This window comes from Trachurus trachurus (assembly GCF_905171665.1).
Source record: "Trachurus trachurus genome assembly, chromosome: 3".
NCBI lineage: Eukaryota > Metazoa > Chordata > Actinopteri > Carangiformes > Carangidae > Trachurus > Trachurus trachurus.
The window spans coordinates 20572243-20594882 of record NC_139893.1 but is presented as its reverse complement, the minus strand read 5'-3'; the positions used below and the strand labels follow the sequence as shown (position 1 = coordinate 20594882).

At 40.4% G+C, this 22640-nt stretch overlaps 1 protein-coding gene across 2 annotated transcripts; it reads left to right on the top strand.

Annotated features, from left to right (window-relative positions):
* Positions 1–166: 166 nt before the first annotated feature.
* Positions 167–19742, top strand: cyld (cylindromatosis (turban tumor syndrome)). 2 transcript variants are annotated; one of them, XM_084001682.1, is made up of 17 exons: positions 167–496; positions 1807–2349; positions 4308–4616; positions 6080–6185; positions 7110–7211; positions 7794–7910; positions 10607–10995; positions 11634–11799; positions 11904–12045; positions 12582–12704; positions 13077–13168; positions 13355–13421; positions 14410–14542; positions 15437–15545; positions 15791–15909; positions 16287–16503; positions 17383–19742. In XM_084001682.1, the coding sequence occupies exons 2-17, from the start codon at positions 1858–1860 to the stop codon at positions 17565–17567; spliced, it is 2868 nt and encodes a 955-aa protein (XP_083857808.1). In that variant the 5' UTR covers positions 167–496; positions 1807–1857; the 3' UTR covers positions 17568–19742. The 2 variants fall into 2 exon arrangements, with proteins under 2 accessions (XP_083857808.1, XP_083857809.1); XM_084001683.1 differs by lacking the exon at positions 7794–7910.
* The last annotated feature ends 2898 nt before the right edge of the window (positions 19743–22640 follow it).

Sequence of the window (22640 nt, the reverse complement as noted above, 5' to 3'; positions counted from 1 at the left end):
CCCTGGATGCTACACTTCAACCTAACTACGTCTTCTGCCATCCATGGGAAAACCCCACAGAGTGGGACATTTGTATAGACACAATGAACAGCCAATCGCCGCTTGAGAAGGAAGCGCGTGACCAATGGCTGTCAGCGAGTGCAATTACGTCATGCATTAAGTTTAGTGAGGTCGTCTCCTGTAAATAATATATCTCACAGCTGTAGCGATACACTGTATTATTTCACTGGTTTCCCATGGATAACAGATTACATAGATGCTGGTAGCACACTGTATGGGATGGCAGTGCACTGCCAGCCTGCTTGCTGTTGACCAGCTCGCTAGGCTTACTTTGGTGTGATACTTAGCTGGTTAGGACGCTAGCATTAGCTAGCTATTTAGCTAATCAGAGGTTAACTGGCATTACGGGATTTTTTCACAGGCCTGTATCTAATTGACATGGATATTTGAAATGACAGTCATCTGTAGCCTCTAACTGAAGTGACGCATATCAAAGGTAAGGGGACCATGCTATTTACAGTGAACGAAAGTGTATATTTGTTACGTTTTAAGAGTACAATACGTTAGCTACTTCCCTCTCTTAAAGGGCCTGTGACTGACAGCTCCTGGCCAGTGATGACACACTGCTGCCCTGTCAGTGAAATTGTACGTTCATTTACATCCGGTCACGGTGTTGCTGTAAGTAACAATAGGATAAACAAAACTGTAATCAGGTCTGTGGTTGTCACCTCATATACCGCGCTAAATACAAGTCAAACCAGGTAAACGCTAGCCTGGGTAAGGGTTGGAGCACTTTCAATTTTCTACTTGTTTCTTATCTGCTTCTAAGCCTCCACAATATCGTCTATAGTCGCTACTGTGGCCATACAGGATTTATCGAGAAGAATCGAGTAACAATAGCAAACCAGCTTACTGCTGTCACGATTGAAACAAATGACGGATATGGTGTGAGTTCTTCACTGTGTCGAGTGGCTGAGCTTCATATCTGAGGTGTCATGAGGGGAAATCCATTCGTCTGATATTTGTGTTACACTGTCTGTCAAGAGAAGTGAACTGTCTGCTCGCCGCCTATATTTAGAATATTCAAATCAGTAGGTATGAGTAATGTCACACGAGGCCCTACTAATAAGATGGGTAATGCAATGAGGTGACTGGGCACTGAGGGGGAGAGTAGCTACTTTGCTGACACTGTCGTGACATTTCACACAACAAACCACAACAAGCAGCGAGGCTGTAGGTAAAGATTTGTAATCACATGTGTGATACATTGGACATCTCGACCTATTTTGTCTACATTATTTATCTGTCATTTAGTTGGCCTAATATCAGCAGGTCAGGTGCAATTGTCTAATGTCATGTTTGCTCATGATTACTACTTTCTTGTATCATCCATCCCTTTACAACAGATCAGTGAAAGTTTTTCCTGTTATTTATGTCAGCTTTTAGACAAAAAGATTTGTGCTATTTTCATATCATTCTGTGTTTGAGGTTGAGATGAATGATGCTGCTATGGAGCCACTAATATAGGCATTTATGGTTAGAGATACACTTTTATTTTCTTTACACTTTGACCTTGTACTTTTAATTGTGCTTTAGCTGTGACAGAAACATTTCGTTTTCCACACCAACACAGTCTAAACTGTACATACTGTATTGTGTGTGTGCTCATAAGTACTGTATATTTGTTGCTTTGTCTTTCTTTCATTTCTTTTCTTCATTTTATAGTTGTGCTTGTCCGCATTGACATTTGGGGCTAAAATAGTTTGAACACATTCAAAAGGTAATGTTTGTTATTCTTTTCCACAGACCACAGGTCAAGCTTGCCTTGACGTTGGACCTCCTGCCTAGCATGCAGCCATGAGTTCTGTCCTGTGGAGCCAGGAGAAGCCCAGTGGGGGCTTCAGGGAGGACTGGCGGTTCTACATGGTTGTGAAGGAGTGTACGGTGGAGAAACCTCCCCAAAAGACCCTGAGGATCCCCCGTGGCAGTCTTGGCCAGGCATGCCAGGAGCGCAACAGCCTGGGAAGAACACTGCCCCCATGCAAAGGCAAGAAAAGTCTCCGCATTCTGGACCAGACCAACGTGGTGCTGAGCCTGGATGAACGGGACGTCCAGGAGCTGGATGAGAAGCTGGCTGAGCTGCTCTTCCCCATTACCAACTGTGAGGAGAGATATGCCCTGCTCTACAACAAGTCTCGGCTTGCGCGCGTCTGCGATATTGACTGTGGTTCCAAGGTTCGCGTCCAGTTGCGCTCAGGGGATGAACCTCTGCCCGGTGTGGTCCGCTTCAAGGGCTCACTGCTTCCTGACAGAGCCCTCTCTGGAATCTGGTTCGGAGTGGAGCTGCTGGTGAGAACTATTGTGTTTCTTTTCTCTCTCTTTTTTGTGGAGATGGTGACCTGGTAGATATTTATTTTGTATTTCCTCTGTTTTCATTGTACATGAGAACTCCACTATAATAACAATATCAACCCCAGTGTTATAAGTTTATTGAACTTTCTCAGTACAAATAAGACAAACCCCTGTTTAAAAATTAGGAGTTGAACACTTTTTTAGTTTTTTCTTATGATTACATCACAAAAAGAGAACAAGTAGAGCCACAGCTTGAAAACAATAGATAAAGATGAAGAACCAAAAGTGCAATTACAAGCAAACACCACTGTGACAGTAAATTAACTTTTTAAACAGTTGTTAATGACATGAGTCTAGGGTTGATAATTAGAAACTAGCTTTTGAAATGAACATATTGGATCACATGCTGGATTCCTTTAAGTGTGTTTTCACACAGGCAGAGTTTCGATTGGCCCAGTGCGATGTGTTTGAGTTAGTGTTAACACAACAGTCGGCTACAGTCAAACGCTGGTTGTGAATGTGGTTGGACCTCAAACTGCCTGGTGTACAGCCAGTGAACATGATCATTTTTGATCATCTTTTTTCAGTCAGGGTTCATGGAAACATGACACTGCCAGTTGTGTGGCATTTGGACCAGATTGAAAACAAATGTGTGCAAAACACAAACAGTAGTAGCTGAAAAATGAAACAATGTTTCATTCTCGCATCTAGTGCGCACCACCTAGGTCCGCACAAGTATGTGTGAAACACCCTTAGTCATCCTGACACATCAGAAAGAGCAAGGTAGTGGTTCTTGAGAGCTTCCTGAAACTAGGTAACTCTGTCTAACATTTAAAAACCTACTGTCCTTATTCGGGAATCTCCCCCCCCCCCACACACACACACACACTCATTCCTCTTGTTTTTTTCTCAGCTGACCCAATGTGGTCTCTATATTTCATATGTTAGGAACAGAAGTACATCTCTGCTTATCAGTGGCATTCATTAGTGATTGGAGTGTTTGTACTGCTAATAAGGCAGAAAGAAATGTGTGGTTTTGCTTGAATCTATGTTGTTTTGTACTTATATTTTTGTAAGTTGTAAATACTACTGAACTGAACAAAGTTTAGGCAGATTATTTTTTATTAGATTTAGTGACATTTTAGAGCCGTTTGTACAGTACACAAAGCTGAATATTCACACGTCATCCTATAGATTTTGATTTTTGTTAAATTAAGTAGCTGCACCATGTGCTCTTAAATTTCTTGGAGAGTGTCTGCACATGTTGCTTTAGTGAGGCCTGAAACAAAACAGAAATGACAACGTTTTCATTTTATTCAAACTATTCCTTTAATCTCCTCACTAAATATGTTCATTGAATGTCATGCCATTCATTCTGTACCGTATGTACAATAAATAACACAATACAAAGGGTTGCTTCATTGTAACACAATGTTGTTTTTATTCTGCTCAGTTCAGCTGTAGTTTTCTTGAGTGGGCTGATGGAGCTCAAGCATTCAAACTGCAGCTCAGTATAAAGGCCTCAGAGTTTGCACATATGCTTCAGACAGAATTCTAATTTTATGCCAGGCACCAAATAGAGATCACTCTGTTCTCTTTGCTAATATATGCCATCAATTATAGTGATTAGGGACATTTTAATATCTAAAGCCTGCATGGGCAAAAATAAGCACAATATGCTCCCATAGGGTTGTGAGAACATCCTGTGCCATGTATGAAATTGTATAATGTATTTATCTTAGCTGTAAGTCAAGTTGCGATTCCTGCTGCAGTAATCGATCATATGCTCTCAAAGCTCTATGACGTCAACTTCCTCTTATTGAGAAATGCTGAGCGAGCAGCTGTGCTACCTGCCCCCCTTGTTATGACAATAAGTTGATCATCTCTCTTGCTCCTGTTCTGCCTCACTCTTTTTTTACTTGTCTCATCATCTTTCCTCTACTTCCTTCTCCCAGGAGGAGGGCCGGGGCCAAGGCTTCACAGAGGGCTCCTACCAGGGCCGCCAACTTTTCCGCTGTGAGGATGAATGTGGTGTGTTTGTGGCCCTGGACAAACTTGAACTTTGGGAGGACGATGATGACGAAGCCCTGGGTGAGCTAGAGGTGGACCACGTCAATCTGGAAGAGGACCAGGACTTCCCTCCACTGGAGATCAACTCCAGGGTCCTGGTGCAGACCAGGGACGGACCTGAGAGAGGCACCATCATTTTTTGTGACCTGCTGCCAGGAAACGAGAGCCTGGGCTACTATGTTGGAGTTGACATGGTAAGTAAGATCGTGAGCTCGCTTCATGGGTACTTTTAATGTACCCAACATGTCTAGATAGATGCTGGAAAAGTTAGTGGATTATTAGTCAGTCAACAGAAATCAATTTCAATCAATGACATACTTTCTTGGGAGGAATCACTAACTTCTTGGACTCTTCACTGGTTGCCAGGCAACTGCTCATGACCAAGAAATAGCTGGGCAAGGTGTGTTGTTTACTCTTTAGTGAGCTCTATAGGAAGCAATACCCACTTCCCAGAGTGCAAATGACAGACAAACAAGAATAAACCTTTTCTTTCATCACAGTCCATTGCTGATCCCTGACATTACATCTTTAAACAAGTCATTATTTTACACCTTACAATTATAATGTGTAATTTCAGGTCAGGAAGTCTATCTTTGTGCATGGTTCTGGGGGACCCATTTGCTTTGGTTGGGCCATGCTTTGCCTTTTAAAGTTTTTGCTATGAGTAACAATTTCTGGCTAACAGTGCAAATAATGTGTTTAAACTCGAATGTTCATATAAAAACAGAAAGTTACTCCAGTTTTGGAATCTACATCATTCTTTTACTTTTGTGCTTAATCCCACCACTTTTAGCTACATTCAGCTGGAAAGTATAAGTGAGGGGACATCAGGCACTTGAACATCACTTCATGGTGATCCCGGTCTCAGCAGGGAGCATTGACATACAAAAAGTCTCAGGTTTTAGCTTAAAAGCTTTAGATAAATTACCTGTGTTGCCGGGGATTCCAGGTTTTCTGTCCAATGTTTTTGTTTTTGTTTTTGGTCGCAGCCGTTTCTTTCTATGTCGAAGGAACATGTCTTGTTGCCTGGGATCACAGCAGCTGGTATCTATGACTACTGTTGTTGGGCAAGAGTTGTATTGTAGTCATAGAGAGATTGAAACGCATAACTCAGGCATTTGACTGCTGATCGTTAGCAGCCGTACCAACAGCAGCAGCAGCAACCCACTCGGTGCATCTGAGCCACCCACACAAAGGCAAGCCAGTCACGCGGGGAGTGAGGTAAAGACTTAGTGCTGTATGACCCAACAGCATGGCAAAAGGCCAGCAGGCAGCTGAGGAGAGCCCACTGCTCTGCCTCATTCTGCGTCCAGCCTCGCCCTGCCTTCTTCAGCAAGTGGCACTGGCCTCATGCTTATCTTAGATTGTTCCGGCGGAGTAGAAACCTGGAGTCCAAACTAAAGAAGAAGAATAGTGATTGTGCTTTTGGATGGTAGGACTTGAGGTGGAAGATCTCTGGTGGAGAAGAACAGATGAACAGATGAGCAGCTGGACCGTCACAATACACAGGATCAAGCTAAAGCATTATATTCAGATAAGACAACAGACTTCATTGGTCACCAAGGAAGCACGTGTGGCATCACCAGGTTGAGCAGTTTTAGAAAGATGAAGTGCGTCTGAGAGGGTTTTAAGAATCTCATGTCTGCAACTCTTTCAGGACAATCCTATTGGGGACTGGGATGGTGTGATTGACGGGAAGTTGCTGTGTAATTTTGCCAGTTTGGAGCACACTCGACTTGTCCCCATCTGTGACGTAATGCCAGGTGAGTCACCTAATATTTGTCTCTATTTTTGCACCATGTGTATGTCACCAAAACATAGCGTTTGCAGGAAATATTCAGCTGTCCATCTCTCGGACCAGCACTGAGCTCCTTCTGAGCGTTCTGAGTTTGTGTTTTGCTCACAGCGGGAACAGAGAGCCTTTTGTGCCAATGGCTCGCTTGTTTTTGAAAGTCAAGTGAGATACTCAGGCTCTTTGTTCTCCACATTAGCGTATTTGGTTTGTTGATGTGTGCTACAGCTGCCTCTCCAACTATTGTTAATTTTGTAAATTTGTCATCTCTCTTTGAAACTGCTCCTTTTGCACTCTCTGGAAAGGATACACCAAGTCCATATTATGACCAAGTAGAGAGAAAGAAAAAGAATTTAGTATTCATTGGTTCCTAATTCGTTGTGCCTGTGATCATGGCCAGTTCAAGTTGTCCAGCATCCGAGTTGTGACAGTCAGCCTTTGTGCAAAGGTAGAAACAAGAAAACTTTTTATATACTGTATGCACATGTTTACTGACTTGCGGGTAAATACACTATCTTTAGCCTGCTTCCTTCATCAAGCAATACACAGTCTGTTACTGACTAAGTGTTGTAGAGTGTAACACAAGACACTTTTCCAAATGGCAGAAAACCGGACTGTGTCAAGTATTTTTCTTTAGCTAAGGAGACTAAAGCAGAGTCCGGTTTAGAACTGTAAATGTATTTTGTCAACCTTATATACTTACCTTAGCAAAATATGATCATTGTTTGGGGGTTTGTTTTTGTAAGAATGTTGCAGTGATAAAAAACCTCAAAGAGAAGTGTGAGTAGATTAATTTGCATACCTTGTATGTGGGCTGTGGAAGACCTTCAGTGCATGATAGTAGGCAGATACATTTGCTGTGCCTCTGATGTGGATGTATTTCTGGTCTGTGCAGAATATTCCATGCAGGACCAAAGGCTGCAAAAGCACAGTTTTGCCCCCAGAGGCACCAACAGTGACAAGACGTCCTCTGGACAAAGCAAACCAAAAAGCAAAGGTACTGCACTGCTGTTATGATATGAACCTAACTAATGTTCCCTACAGCTTGGTTCAACGATAACTCTTAAAGGGACATTCCTTCAAATTGTGTGGTTGTGAGTCTGCATATATAAAAAAGCCAAAAAAATACTTTTTGCTGTTTAGCAAATTTGGATTTGTCAGTCCCTGGTAAAAGAAGCATTTACGGTTTTAGGCAAACAAAGCAAAGAATGACAACCAATAAAACATTTTAGTGGAATGTCCCTTTAAAAAAAGATAATAATAACTAAAGGAATGCTTACAGTACCTATATTTTACACAAAACAGGAGAAATTCCTGTTGCTGCTGATTTGATTTGAATGTGTAGTTACCTTGATTCTTTTCTTTTTTGTGACTCTTGCATGAAGAAAATTGTCTTCTTTGCTGATTTACCAGCATTGTGAAGTGTTTTCTACCCTTTTAATTTCCCACTGGCTTTGCCATTGAAACGGTCACACAAAACATGCTCCCATACACACATGCACACAGCTGCACACACGTGCGGACATATACACATTTTCCTTATCTGTCTGTTTTCTTCATGTACTTGTGTTATTTACAGGATTAGGTCATCAGTGTGGCAGTAGAAGCAAGTCTGAATTTTACTATACTTTAAATGGCAGCTCTGTTGATCCCCCAGCCCAGTCCAAATCCAAAAGCACATGGTACATTGATGAAGGTAAAACATGGGTACTTGTGGGATGCCAACCATCTCAACAGCAAGCTCCTGTTCACAACAAGCTACCTACTAATTGGTTTTGCTGAGGCACACTTTTATTGGTTCTTTATATTTTTAATTCACTAACACTGGCAGAATCAAGGGTGCTCTACTAAAAGATACTCTGGTACCGTGGGTTGCTTCAAACAGAGGAGTCCTCCAAAAGTTGCATCCAATACACTATATACAGTTTTTTTTAATAGCCTAACTGCTAAAGCGGCCTGTCTCTCCCACCTGCTAAAACGTGTGTTACTGTACAATTTTTTAAAAGATTATGGCCATTTTTAAAATTCTTTTAACTAATGATTGGAAAAAAAAGTGAAAGTGATTACAATATGGAGGTTTTCTTGCAACAACTATTAAAGGGAAAACTTAGCGATAAAAGTTTAGGTTTTATATTTATGCTTATAATACTTATTTTAATACCATTTCTTTGTTTAAGATATTTGGGGATTTTTTTTTTTTGCCTTACCTGTAGTGTAATGTCCCATAAAATGAGACACAAATTAATCAAGGAATTATTTATATTAGGTATGTATACTTTATTAGTTAAGAAAAGATCACCTACCCTATTTATCCACCACCAGAGGACTGTACTGTAAGTTTAGCACAAGCTTGAACTTTTTCAAACAGGTGGGAGAATTGCAGGTTGCTGACAAAATGTACAATGTGTACACAGGCTACACATCTCAACTCAAAGCTGAGACAAAAAAGGGAAGTTTTTTTGTCTGACCCTGACTTATTCAATTATTATATGATTTAAGAAACTACAACAAGCTTTAAGCAAATGTTTGTAGAGAAAAGTAGTTTGTTGCAGTAGCTTGCTATAAAGATCTCTCCACTCGTGTTGTCTTTCATCACCATTTTCTCTCATATCCTGCCTGCATGGAGTAATTGGTGTTGCATAAAGTTTTAGATGATGTGCTGCAAATGAGTCATTAACGAGCCGTTGACCTGTTTTGGTTGCAGATACAGTTAAGCAGTCAATAAAAAAAGTCTATTTGCAAGGCAAAGCATTGGTAAAAACCCTTTTTCCAGGTGTCAGGACTGATTCGCTCAGTACATTCTCTAGTCCTGTATGTTCATTGGTGTGGGGACACAATTTGGGGATTTTTATTTATTATTTATTTTGACTTTATTGATTTTATTGCTTATTTCATTGCCAGTACATGAAAGTTGTGCGGAACGCAAAAGAACCTTAACATTATGGCAAATTATACTACACTGTTAATGCATGTAACCTCACAAATTTGAACTGCACAAAAAAGCCGAGGTCAGACAGAAGTGGCTGATGTGCTCTTTTCACAAATGCTTATTCATCCTGTGAATGTGTAATCACTGTCATGTTCCTCAGGGTCACTCTCTATGTTTTGTTCTATTGTTTTTTTTTTCTCATCTGGTAATGGTGCTCTAGTTTCTGTGATCTCAGCAGACAAAGCTACAAACTTCTGTAGTTCCTTCGGTGGAGGAACAGTTCATCTTAGTCATCCAATAACTCTGTGGTGGTATACCTTAGTCATGACAATTCAGTCAGTACTTGTGATCTTGCATCACTCTCTCTGAAAGTCAGAATACAGAGAGAACACAACTACACTGACCGAATATCACATTACATTGATGAGGTTGTTGTTGATGCATGTACTGACTCAACTGTTCTGGCGCCAACATGAATTCTTAACAAGGGTGACACTCTTCTCTCCAAAAAACACAGTCTGAACCTGAACACCAGACATCACATCATGGGTATTTTTTTTTCAAATTTTGGCCAGAAACTTATGGGAAAACTTCCTACATGAATTAATGGGGGGGGGCATCTTAAATAGTTTCTGCACATGGGAATATTTCTGAGCTGTTGACCTGTGTAAAGTATTGCTCACTGAGCAAATCCTCTGCAAATAACCCGGTTGTATTTTCTTCTTAGATACAAAGTTGATATTCTACCTAAATTTTTGACTTGTCACTCCAACTTTGTATGACAAGTATCACACATATGATATAATAAATAAATAGTTGGCCCAAGTTTGGAAATACCCTAACTGTGTGTTCACACCAAAAGCTTCCAAAGCGTCAAAACACCAGAAGTCAATTCATTTTCAATGAGAGCCCGGCGACACTGAGCGTCCAAAGCGTCACCAGAAGAGAAGTTGAGCCTTGGTTAACTTGAGGGTAATTAGCTATGACGTGGTTCGGCGGCAACCTGTCAGAATAGAGATGTCCTTGGGCTGCCTTTTTTTTCTTTTTTTTGTCCTTCGGCTCCCCAATGACCAGCGTGATCGAACTTTGACATCAGTCACGTGATGAGCGACCAAAGTGGCTGAAAATATTTGCCGTTTTGGAAGCTGTCTTGTCTGAAGTGCACCCTCGAGCGTTTTTGACACTTTGGAAGCTTTTGGTGTGAACGCACAGTGAGATGTTGAGATTTAAAACAAACACTTAAAGGAGAGCTTCACCTCACATATGAGATTGTCCCTCACTATTGGGTGATATGGTGGTGTGAAAGAGTAACTCTACACCATCTAGTGTGTTCACATTGCCACACATATTCAACCCCCAGCTTACTTTGACATCTCCACACTAGTAAACACAGCCTACACTACATAATATGTTTTGCTCTGTAGAATGGACACTAACTTAAATTTTTGGTTTCTCTACTGCAGTTGGGGAGGACCCTGCCAAGTCACTTACTGACACACCCCCCGACTTCAACCAATCCTCCCCGCCCTCCAGAGCCCCGCCCTCTTCCTCGTTGTCCAGTGACAATAAGTTCCACTCTCTGCCCTTCAGTCTGAACCGGAAGACCGGGCCCATTGATAGCATGAGTCATGGGCCTCTCTCCCTCTCCGTCCAGTCGGTGATGGGAGAGCAGTCCGAGCCCTCGTCGCCGGCTGCGCCCCCTTCACCGCGACCTCCGACGCCTCCCCGTGGGCAGCCAGGCCTGGAGGTGGGCTCTCTGGTGGAGGTGAAGGAGAACCCCCCTCTGTGTGGTGTCATTCGATGGGTGGGTCTACATCCTGGGCTGCTGGAGCCTCTGGCTGGGCTGGAGCTGGTGAGCGACACAGCTATGTAAACTTAGCACTTCAATTTATACATCTGTATCACAAAGTGAAAAAAACCCAGAGTGGTATGTGTGTTAGTGGGACAAATAATTTTCTTGCAGGGAGCAACATAATCAGTCTGTAGTACCACTCTCATATCTATCCTTTCAGTCTAAACCTATACCCAGCACTCGTTACCTTAACTTAGCATAAAAACTGCAAACAAGGGGAAGTGCTTTGTGCTGGATGTAAAACAGAGCCCTATTGTTAGTTTAATTTGTACAAAAACTGTACAAATGACAAATTGTGCAGTTATTACAGGGTATTGTGCCTGACTATTTGTTGGCACAGTTAACTCCTGGTTGCTTTGCTGCCTGCCAGCTTCATGGTGACAACAAGAACTGAGGAAGTAATTGCACCCTGGAAAAATGTAATAAGCATATTTCCTAAAACAATAAACAAGAAGTGCATAATCCATCATATTTGTGAGTAAAACAGCTAATCACTGTTGACAAAATTGATAAAGAAGGACCACCATGAAATGTGTGATAGCTGATCAGGCAGTCCTAAGTACAAGGCTGAATAAGTGAAGGTGTCTTCACATGCAGTACCTGACAGTAGATGAAGTGCACTTGACCCTCTCTTCCAGGAAGAAGAGTGTCCTGGTTGCACTGACGGCACCTTCAAAGGCACAAGGTACTTCACCTGCCCACCCAAGAAAGCCCTGTTTGTGAAGCTCAAGTGCTGCCGGCCTGACTCCCGCTTCCCGTCCCTGCACCACTCCTCCAATCCCATAGAGAGGTGCAACTCCATCGGTGAGTCAGCAAGAGGCGTACTGATTATTGAATGCATCAAATTACCAAATGCCTCCAAATGCTTTGTGTTGAAACTTGTACTTTGTGTGTTTATGTTTATGCAGCATTTGGGGGTTACTTGAGTGAAGTAGTCCATGAGAACACGCCTCCCCGCACAGAGAACGATGGTCTGGATATCATGGTGGGAAAAAAGAAAGGCATCCAGGGCCACTACAACTCTTGTTACCTGGATTCAACTCTCTTCTGGTCAGTACTCTTTTGGTTTGAGAGTAAATACTTCAGTCATATTGATTGACTACATGGTGTTTCCTCAGACAGCAGTGCTCTGTTTGCCTCGAGGCAGAAGCTTATTAGTAAACTATTTTAACTCTGACCATTGGCTCTGACCGGAGGTGTATTCCCACTGTGAGCTGGCTTGATGATTGTGGTACATCGAATGTTTCTGCCAATTCTGCCAAAGGGTCTTTGAACGAAGCAGTCAACCCAAACTACTCTCTCAAACTGCAGGAGATTGCTTTAACTATGCTTTTACCAGTCTCAAGTTTAGAATTTTAGTATCAAATGCTACAATTCCTACAGTATACCAATGACTGGCCTTCAGAAAGCCTGCTCTAATTAGATAAACACAAATTCAACTGAAAATCCATCACCTAAAAAAATATGTGAAAATTGTCTTAATATAAGTGACTATCTTTCAAATATTGCTAAGAATAATCTTCAATTATGTTTTTTTAAATATGCAAATAGATGTTGATCCCTCTGTTGTACATTCTGCTCTGCAGTCTTTTCTCCTTCAGTTCTGTACTGGACACAGTTCTGCTGAGACCTCGATCAAAGACCGATGTAGAATATTACAGAGAGACCCAGGAGCTGTTGCGCACAGAGATAGTCAACCCACTGCGCATGTAAGTAGCAGTGGTCCATTGCTTACATACTATGCCACAGGTTTTTAACATAGACATTTACAGATACTGACTTCAACTCGGTACTCCCATCACCTGTTTTAGGCACATTGTTATATTTTAGTTAATTTGTAACAGGAAGTTAAAATATGTTGCTTAAATTTTCATAGACCTCATTATAGACCTCACTCATGATTTCTAGACAGATAAACAAAACAGACCCACATTGTTATGAATCTGAATTATAATCGTTTTATTTACTTTATCAAATTCTGTGAACGCATATGACACAAACTCCACTGGCAAAGCTAATATCACTTTACCATATTTTGCAAATTTAGTTGGTTTGTAACTTGCTCTGTCTTCATCCTCCAGACATGGGTATGTATGTGCCACGAAAGTCATGAAGCTAAGAAGGATCCTGGAGAAAGTAGAAGCTGCCTCTGGGTTTACCTCTGAGGAGAAAGGTAGGAGAATGGAAATACACAGTATACATTGTGACTAATCATTAGGAAGAAATGGAGAAAATATTAGCGTAGTTTACACATGCATGCTGTCAACTTCACAGCTTTTATAGTGTTTACACTGTAGACAGCATTTGTATATCACTTTGAAATCTATCAAATCTCACTAACGCACATCTTGTACTGCAGATCCTGAGGAGTTCCTCAATATTCTTTTCCATCACATACTGAGGGTGGATCCACTGCTCAAGCTAAGGTAAGGACCAGATACTCTTCAAAGAATGCATTACCTCTTTTGTTGCACAGAAATGGCCAAAGGCAGTTCTGCATTGTTCATTTTTTAGCATTGTTTTAGATGCTGGTTTTGCATAGCAAAGGAAATTCCTGAAATAGTTAAATGATGCAGTCATTACTCTTCACACACAAACCATACAGTATGTTTGACATGTCCTTGATTGTCACTGCTTACCAGACTCTGCAAATATAGTTCCAAACACACCACTGCGAAACCACTGGCACATAACAGACTGTGTCTAAATCTGTAATATTTAGATTTACACAGTCACATAAAGTTTCACTTGTGCTGCAGTGCTTACGTTGGAGATTGAACAGCGGACAGTGTGGGCAAAGTGGTTTAACTGTAGGAGTTCCTTTGGTCGCATAATGAAAACTCCTTCAATAGTCCTGTTTAAGACTTTGGAGTCCAGATGAGTAGAGTTTATATCTAAGGGAGCCAGATGTCATCATCTGTGTCTACTGTTTTATAGGATCATGCAAAGCAATGCCATAGTGATCTTAAAGTTAACAAAATCCATGCTCACGCTTTCATACTTAAGCCAAGCAGTGACACACACTGTAAACTCATGTCATTTTGACTCATGTTCATGACAGGAAACAAAAAGTTTTTTCTGGGTCCTTGCTTCACTTGAAAGACAGTAATGAAATTGGTCAACCGAGAAGATCTGTCAGCAACTGATAAATATGTCTTTAGAGGATACAGAGAAAGGATACAGCTGTTGCAGAAAATTAGTTCACCACATTTCAAGATGGTAAAGTTGAGCTGCCAGATGCCCTGCTTTTTATAGTAAAAGCAAAATATAAATTTCTTAATTTAATAAGCTGTTTGCATTGATTGTTAAAGCAATCTAAGATGTCTAGGTACTACAGAAAGTTAATTTAATACTGTGTTACCTTCTGTCCTGTGAAAATTTAAGATGTGAATGAAACTAGAGGTTGTTCTCCAGGTCCGCAGGACAGAAGGTCCAGGACTGTTACTTTTACCAGATCTTCATGGATAAGAAGGACAAGGTCGGCGTTCCCACTATCCAGCAGCTCTTGGAGTGGTCCTTTATTAACAGTGACCTAAAGTTTGCAGAGGTAAATTTCATTTAATTGTATTCACCAGGTCAACACAAATAAAATCTAAAGTTTGGTAACATGGTGCTACAGTTTAGTTTGTCACACTCTCTCTGGTTTGGTATAGTCAAACCAAAGTTTGGATATTCATTTCCATTCAAACCTAATTTTATAACCCAACAAAGGCAGTTTGTGGGGAAATTAGATGCTTTAGTAGTGCATGCTTAAGGATTGGCTCCCTCTTGTGTTAATGATTTGTTATTGATATAAAAGTGGTATAACTTGAATGTTTTTTTTTTTTTGTTTTTTTTAAATAAGGGTACACAGAGGTTTTAATAACAGTGCTTTTCACAATCATTGTAAATTTTATAATGGAAGTTAATGAAAACACAAGTAAGCCTATGGGCAGTTTGAATCCTGATTGTGAGAATAAAAAGCTGTGATCTGAGTGAGAATGCTGGAGGGCAGAAAAGGTTTTACACAAGTAAGGCCAAAAACAAACCCAAATATAACACTTTGCATAATAAAAGAGGCTTCCACTGCTGATGAGATACCTAATTAAAACTATATAAGTATAAAACAAAAATCATTATTATTATGTCTTGTGAAACTTTATCTTATGTTTCATTTTCTGCATTTTGTTTCCATGAGTCTTTACCTGACTACGTACTCCCACATGATAATTTTCAAAGAATGAAGATTGACTGTTGCTTTTACTTGAAAAGAAGCGATTGTAATGTGACTTTGTAGTGCAGTGAATATCAAGTACATTGTGAGCACACTGTTCTGGCACCCTCTTTCCACCAGGTTTCAGGATCTGTGTGCACTGAGCTTTGCTGATATGTTCATGCTGCTTCAGTTGATGACTTCAGATTTCTCCTTGCCTCTTTTTCCTGACCCCCTCCCCCTCTCCAGGCTCCCTCCTGCCTTATTATCCAGATGCCCCGTTTTGGCAAGGACTTTAAGATGTTCAACAAGATTTTCCCCTCGCTAGAGTTAGACATCACAGACCTTCTTGAAGACAGTGAGTTGTATCTAACATTTTTTGTTTCCAGTGTGCAAGTGTGGCGCCCGTTTTCGACGATCGATGGTGATTCAGAGCTGTGTGGCATTCGGTAATGAAATTTCGCTGAGTTGTCACTGCAGCTCAGCTCAGATGAAAGAACCCTTTCCTTTTTCTTGCTTTCAAATCTGCCCTTAACTTTTTAAAGAACCACACTTGTGTGCAGTATGTCAGCAGTAATACATCTATGTGTCTTTATTATCCAGCTCCAAGGGAATGTCGGATCTGTGGAGGTCTAGCTCTGTACGAGTGTCGAGACTGTTATGAGGACGGGGATATCACCGCGGGCAAGATTAAACAGTTCTGTGAAAAGTGCAATACACAGGTAAACAACAGAGGGCATTATTGCAACACCAGTTGAACAGCAACAAGGACTGTAATGTCTGTGTCAGGGTGATCCATTTGGTGGCGCCAAATACAAAGGAATCATACTGTCTCAATGCAGAAGTTATGTTGCAGAACAGTGGCTTCAACAGTACATTGTAACACATGGTCTGTTCATTTCTTTACTTCCCAATGAGAAGTGTCTTTGCTGAGATACTATTTCATTGAAATCTTCCTTGCCAATCTGGCAGTATAAGTAGCTTCAAATGTACTTCATAGCTTTTATTTTCTGATATTTTCGGTATTTGTTATATGAAAAATGTTCAACTTCTTCAGTCTAGTCTTAATAAGCGCGTGTGGTTGATGTCTCTGATTTAGGTTCACCTCCACCCGAGGAGGAAATCCCATCGGCACGGCAAACTATCTGTCCCCAAGGAGCTACAAGACGGTACGGGGCGGCAGGGCAGTTTTCCCCGTCAGAGGATGGAGCTGTTCGCTGTGCTGTGCATTGAAACCAGTCACTACGTGGCCTTCGTCAAGTACGGCAGCGCTGATTCTGCCTGGCTCTTCTTCGACAGTATGGCAGATCGTGACGGTGAGGGTCATGGGATTTTGATGTTTTGATTGTTACGACATCAGACTGATTTTTTGAAATTAAGTTGTTATTGAGGGTGCTGATGGGAAATTATAATTGCATCACAAGTAAAATAATTTAACAGATCCTACAGAAAACCAATGAAGAATAGACTAGAGTCATAAATTACTACACAGTGCACATTAATGCCTAATTGTTGTTGTTTAAATTTAGAACCAAATTTAACGTTTGTGATATTGTAAAACTTTGAGACACAGTGCAACTATTAATTTTCATTAAGCAGCTGTACATATGTATAATATGAACTGCTGCACTGCATTAATGCCCAAACTTAACTGGGATATTAGTGATGCAATTACTGTTCAGTCTTATTTTAAATTTATCCACTGATTAGTTTTTACAGTTATTACGTTGATCAGTGAGTTGTTGCAAAAATGTGAAAATAAATAAATAACATTTTACCCTGTATAGCAAAGACAAGCAGCAGTAGGGAGCTGGAACTAGATCCTGTTTTGTTTAAAATAACATAATGATCAATTATTAAATAAATAAATAGTTTTTTTTAAGTATGTTTTTCCAATTATTGATAAGTTAATCAGTCATCTAATAGTTATGGTTTGTTGTATTTTAAAATTGCAAAAACATTTGAGTGCAGTGCTGGAAAGAGAATTACTGTACAGTATAAATACAGTATTTAGTATTAATTATGCATTTCATGTACATATTGGCTAAAGGATGCATCTATGACACTGTGATTTGATGTGATGCATTAAATCCTACTCATCTAGTGCTTCAAACAATAACACTTAATTGTGACACCTTGGCTTTTCTTCTATAAATTGTGTTACTTCTAGTGACTGTATACATGTGACCCTGCAGGAGGGCAGAATGGTTTCAACATCCCCCAGGTGTCTCCGTGTCCAGAGGTTGAGGTCTACCTGAAAATGACCCCAGAGGAGCTACATGCTCTGGATCCCAAGAGCATCCAGGGCCAGGCCCGGCGCCTCCTGTGTGACGCCTACATGTGCATGTACCAGAGCCCGACCATGAGCCTGTACAAGTAGAATCCTCTCCCCAAACCCCTTCCCCTCCATTCCTGTCCTTCAGCCATACCACCATTCCCCCCTCCCCCCAGGGCAGGAGATTCCCAGAAAGACATAAAAATAAAAAATAAACTAAAAGAAGAAAGGCTGCCTGCCAGCAGGGGTGCTGTCTGGAGTTAACCCTCTCCACCCCACCTCTCCTCAACGCCTGCCCATCTCTGGAGGCTGGAGAGATGGAAGAAAGGGGGAGAAGCCTATTTGCACTGTGCATTAGTTCAAGTGTTGTGTTCTTCATGTAGTCCTATGTAGCTTCCCTGTGTCTCACAGCTGAGCATTGGTGGTGGATGATGAAGCAAAGTTAGGCCTTATGAAGATTCCCTCCCTCTTCCTGGAGGAAGCAGGAGAAGAGGGGCGGGAGGGCATGTTTGCGACGTTGCGGCTGACAAAACATGCAACAAAGACCAGATGAGCTTGTGGGAGAACCTTGGCCACCTCATTTACCTTAAGAAAAGAGGAGTCCTGCTATTCTTAATCACTGTAAAAGACGGGAGCTTCCATTAACGCCACGTTAAGGAAGCAATTCAGTGCGCAAATCCTCATCCAACTTATGTGTACTGTTCTAAAAACTTGTGTAGAATCTCTTAGTAGCATAGATTTTTCCAGGTAGTAACATCAACAGTATAGATGTCAACCTACTGTGCAGTTGCATTAAGATCAGAGTATTCTGCTCTTTGTGAACCGGTTTGCATATTTCCCCATCACGCTGTGTAAATGTCTTTACAGTATATGTTTTGCAGAAACAGATGTAGCCATTGTAAAAGCCTCATGTTTTACTGCATACTTGCTCAACCAATGCTGCACTTTTGTTCTATCCCCAAGTGGACTTATCAGGAAACATTTAGGTTTTGCTCTTTATTTTTCTCTCCCATTGGAAGGCACACCGAGTGCTAATTTGTTGGTCGGGAGACATCAGAGTTTTGCGTTGCAGAATACAAATTTGCTTCTCCTGTGTAGCTGTAAAGAACGGGCCTGCATTGCTAATGCAGAGTAGATGCCAGATAAATGCATGAAGGGAGACTTGTACAATGGCTCCTGTTGTAAAGCTGGTTGGTGGAGCACTCCATGCATTCATAGGGTCAATGAGGTGAAATACTGGAAGAGCCTGGCTGTTTTTAAAGTAAAAGTGTGTGATGTGAAGAATTTCACATGCAGTGTTTTACATCTCTGACTCATTGTGTTGATGACTAAATCTAAATTATATTTTATGTTTACAAAGCCTTTTCTCTGCCCGTCATGGCGGGTCTGATTTCCTGTGGGTGAAGAGGAGCACGTATTGACTCTCGCTGCCTTTCATGAAGATGCGACATGCCATGTTTTCCAGCAATGCGCCAGATAACTAAAGAATTATGATCAAATGTTATTATTTATTATATTCTAATCATATTACAAACTCATGTCATCCCTTTTACAAGAAAATGACACAGGGTTGATGATACTGTAAGGTATGGGTACTCCTTGTCCTCTTTCACTGTATATTGAAGTGAGTTTTTGTAGTTTACGCTGTCTCATAGCAACTACTGAATGTTAAAAGTGACATGTTGAACAGTGAGCTGACAAAAGGCTGACAAAAGGAAGGAAATGAAGAGGCACAAGGCTGGTAACCTTGGGGCAACATATTATGTATTTAAAGAACAAAAATTAAATTAAGAAATGAAAAGCTTGATCCGTGATTCCAATGTATTCCAGTTTTATAGAATACTTACAGTACACCAATCATACTGTGGATCGAGATATGAAGTAGTAGTTTGTTTTTTCATCCCACAAAATTGGATAGAATCAATCAACTGCAGATGTTGGCAACAGCATTATGATGTTTTTTTTTTGTTTTTTTTCCCTAAAATACACGTACAAAACAAGTACAGTAAGTGTGTTTTATAAATTGGGTTCCAGATGACAAGTTCCATGTTGCTGTGTGTTTGTTTCCACTGTCCCAGGGATTCTGACAGAGGATCTTCCTTTTCTGCACTGCTGAAGCTTGTCACTGATTGGAGCCTTGTTTTCTGTGAAAGAAGTCTCAGAACAGAGGATGGGATTTTGATTTTGATTTTTTTTTCTTTCTGTTGCATCTGTACAGTACAGACATATGTAATGGGTGGAAAATTAATGTCAGTGATATTCCTGTAAATGTTAACAAAATAAAACCCATTTTGAAGGGTACAGAATATGTTGTGTGTAAATTGAGGAGATATTGACTACACTTTTTTCATGGGTTATTTCACTAAAACTACTGGTTTAAATGGTTACAAAACGCACATTAAAGTGATAATAAAAATTAAAATAATATGAAAATAAAAACAGTTTAAGGGATGTTAGTTGTAATGTTAATCCAATAGGTAACTTTGATTTAAGTATTTTAATACAGACAATACAAATTAGCTGGTTTTGGAGATTTTCCAAATTTCAGGGTTTGTGTTGTGTGTGTGCCTTTAAGTTAGGAGTTGTACTGTTGTAGTAAGTATAAGAGCTTTACAGTAGTGTTTACTAAAACAGACAAACAAACAAAACACAGCCCCCAAAGTTAGTGTTCCTTACAGAATATTCTGCCATTTCTATAGAGTTTAGTTGCCTGTATATGCAATTTTTTCTCTGATGAAAATGAGTTAATGTGAATTTAAACCAAAACCGGCAAGAAGAAACAGGGATACACTGACTACTACTGACTGTTTCTGTAAAAAAAAGAAAAAAAAAGAAAAGCCTTTTGAATATGGCTACTGTATAGAAACATACTGATGCCAGTGTCAATTGGAGTTGCTGCCGTAATGTATTATTGTTATTATTGCATAGTGAGATTTTAGAGGCTGTAGTGGTAAACCCTTGTCGAACCTGGCTTTTGGTGTATTTTTCAATGTTTGAATTGTGTATTATCCCCCTCCAGAAAGATCTGGTCCTGTACTGATAGGATTACCATGATCAAGCCCAATTTAGGACTGTGAGCCAGCGATCATCCACTGATTTATAAACATATAACAACAATATGACCACAGCTTGTTATGTTTACAGTGGGATGAGAAACATTAATCCTACTGTTTTGACCACTTGGTTGGCTTTAGTCTTCTATCTGCCCTATATGTTCAGATTAGGTCTACATCTTTGACCCAATTCCCCAGACAACCCCTCACAAACCGATACCCTGGAATAAATCAGCATGTACTATACATGCATCTCCCCCACAGGAACCCTCTTCCACCTTACCCCTTTTAGTTTTTAGTCAAACTTGAAACCAGCTTAGCAAGCTGACTTCAGAAGTGCCAGATAAGTATTTGTCAACAGAACAGCTGGCACACAATGCCCTCTTGTAGCTTTATGCCACAGCATATGCCAGCCGCTCGTAGCGCGTGGTAATTTAGCTGGGGCTGGTTCTACAGGAACAGATGGGCTCAAGTATTGTTATTCTCGCTCCAGCTCAGGGCCCCTGGGGGGAATCACTAAATAAAATCAAAGCAGATGGACCTCTCTGGGCTAGGCTGTGTTTATGATAAACAGCGAGTGCAACCATTGTCCATCTAACACCTTAACCCCACCCTCCACACAAACTCACTGGTAACAGGATTACAGTAGTTTAACCTCACCTGCTCTGGGCTTCAACTCTTTTTTTCACCAAAACAGCAACTAAACCCAAACAGACAGAAGACAGGAAGTACATTATGACTTCCCTCTATTTTGTGGAAAGTTTCAATTCTTTCCATGCACCACAACAAGTCCTATTTCTTTGCCCATGCTGACCTTAAACTGTAAAATTCTCTCAAAACAGAAACTCTTATTTTGGTGCTGATTTAGAAACATCTGACTTCCCTGTTCTTTCTCACTGACAGAGGGCTGTTTTGTTCTTTTATAACCTTGCCAACATTACATTGCTGTGGTTCTCACATTCATGTCATGGACACAGGCCTTGGTGGCAGTATGGTCATAGTAAACACCATCTCATAAGGTAATATAGTGTCTCCCCTATTTGTTATACAGTACATGGGAATGCAGGTCACTTCTCACTTAGCATTGAACTCCAAATCTACTTTCATTCCCATGGGAAAAGACAGCAATAAACAAAGGAATCCTATCATTGTAAGAGGAAGGTAAATGTTTAAGGACATTCAGACAACAGGAAAGCAGTGATTTCCAGCACTAAAGATGAAAAAGAGTCGAGCCTGAACGGTTTTAAGCCAATCAGTCCTAACTCAATATACCACTTAGGTGTTGTTTTAACTCCATCATGATAACCAGTTTTATTTAGTATCTTCAAAGGTCAGTTTCTGATGAAGTCAAAGTAGTGTAATCAACATAATGTTTATAGCCAAATGTTTTAACTCAGCACTTACTCAGTCACTTTAAGCTGTATTAAAATCTTTGCTTAGTTTTTTTTTTTTCCCGTAGCCTTAGCAGAGTTATTTTTCATCATTACTCAGATTGTTTTTTTGTGGACGCATGCCCCTCTAGAATTGCACACACTTAAGCCTATCTATCAATTAAAGTCATCAGCAGAGGGACACAAGTGCCTACTCTGGCTTGAATGTTGTAAGGATACAAAATTAACTTTTCTATCTCTTGTCATTGTCGTCTCTTGCCTTTTCGAACGGGCGTGTGAAGTCATCTAGGTTTTAATAGCTGTGAAAGAGTTTTTGAATAAACTTCTTTGTAAATAGATAAGTCATATTCATTTCATCGTTAAGATATAGACAAGTCCATTTAAAATAGATCTATTTTTTCACAATATCTTTTATAGCAGCGGATTTCAAAGTTCAACACTTTTTGGTGTCATTGGATGCTGTAAAAAATAGTGTGGATGCAACCACGACTGGTCCTTAACACTGAATTGTTTTGACGCTACTGAACTCCATTGTAATCTTAACATTTGTACTCATCTAAGTAACACATTAGTCCTTCTCCCACATTTTCTGAAAGGACCCTGGCTGCTTGGATGAAGAATTAATTGCCTCTAAAGCAACAGCGACCAGATGTTGTTGCTCCTAAGAGCCAGGTGTGGATAAATTGCATATGCAGAATGTGTGTAAAATATTTAAAGTCGTATCTTTCACTTAA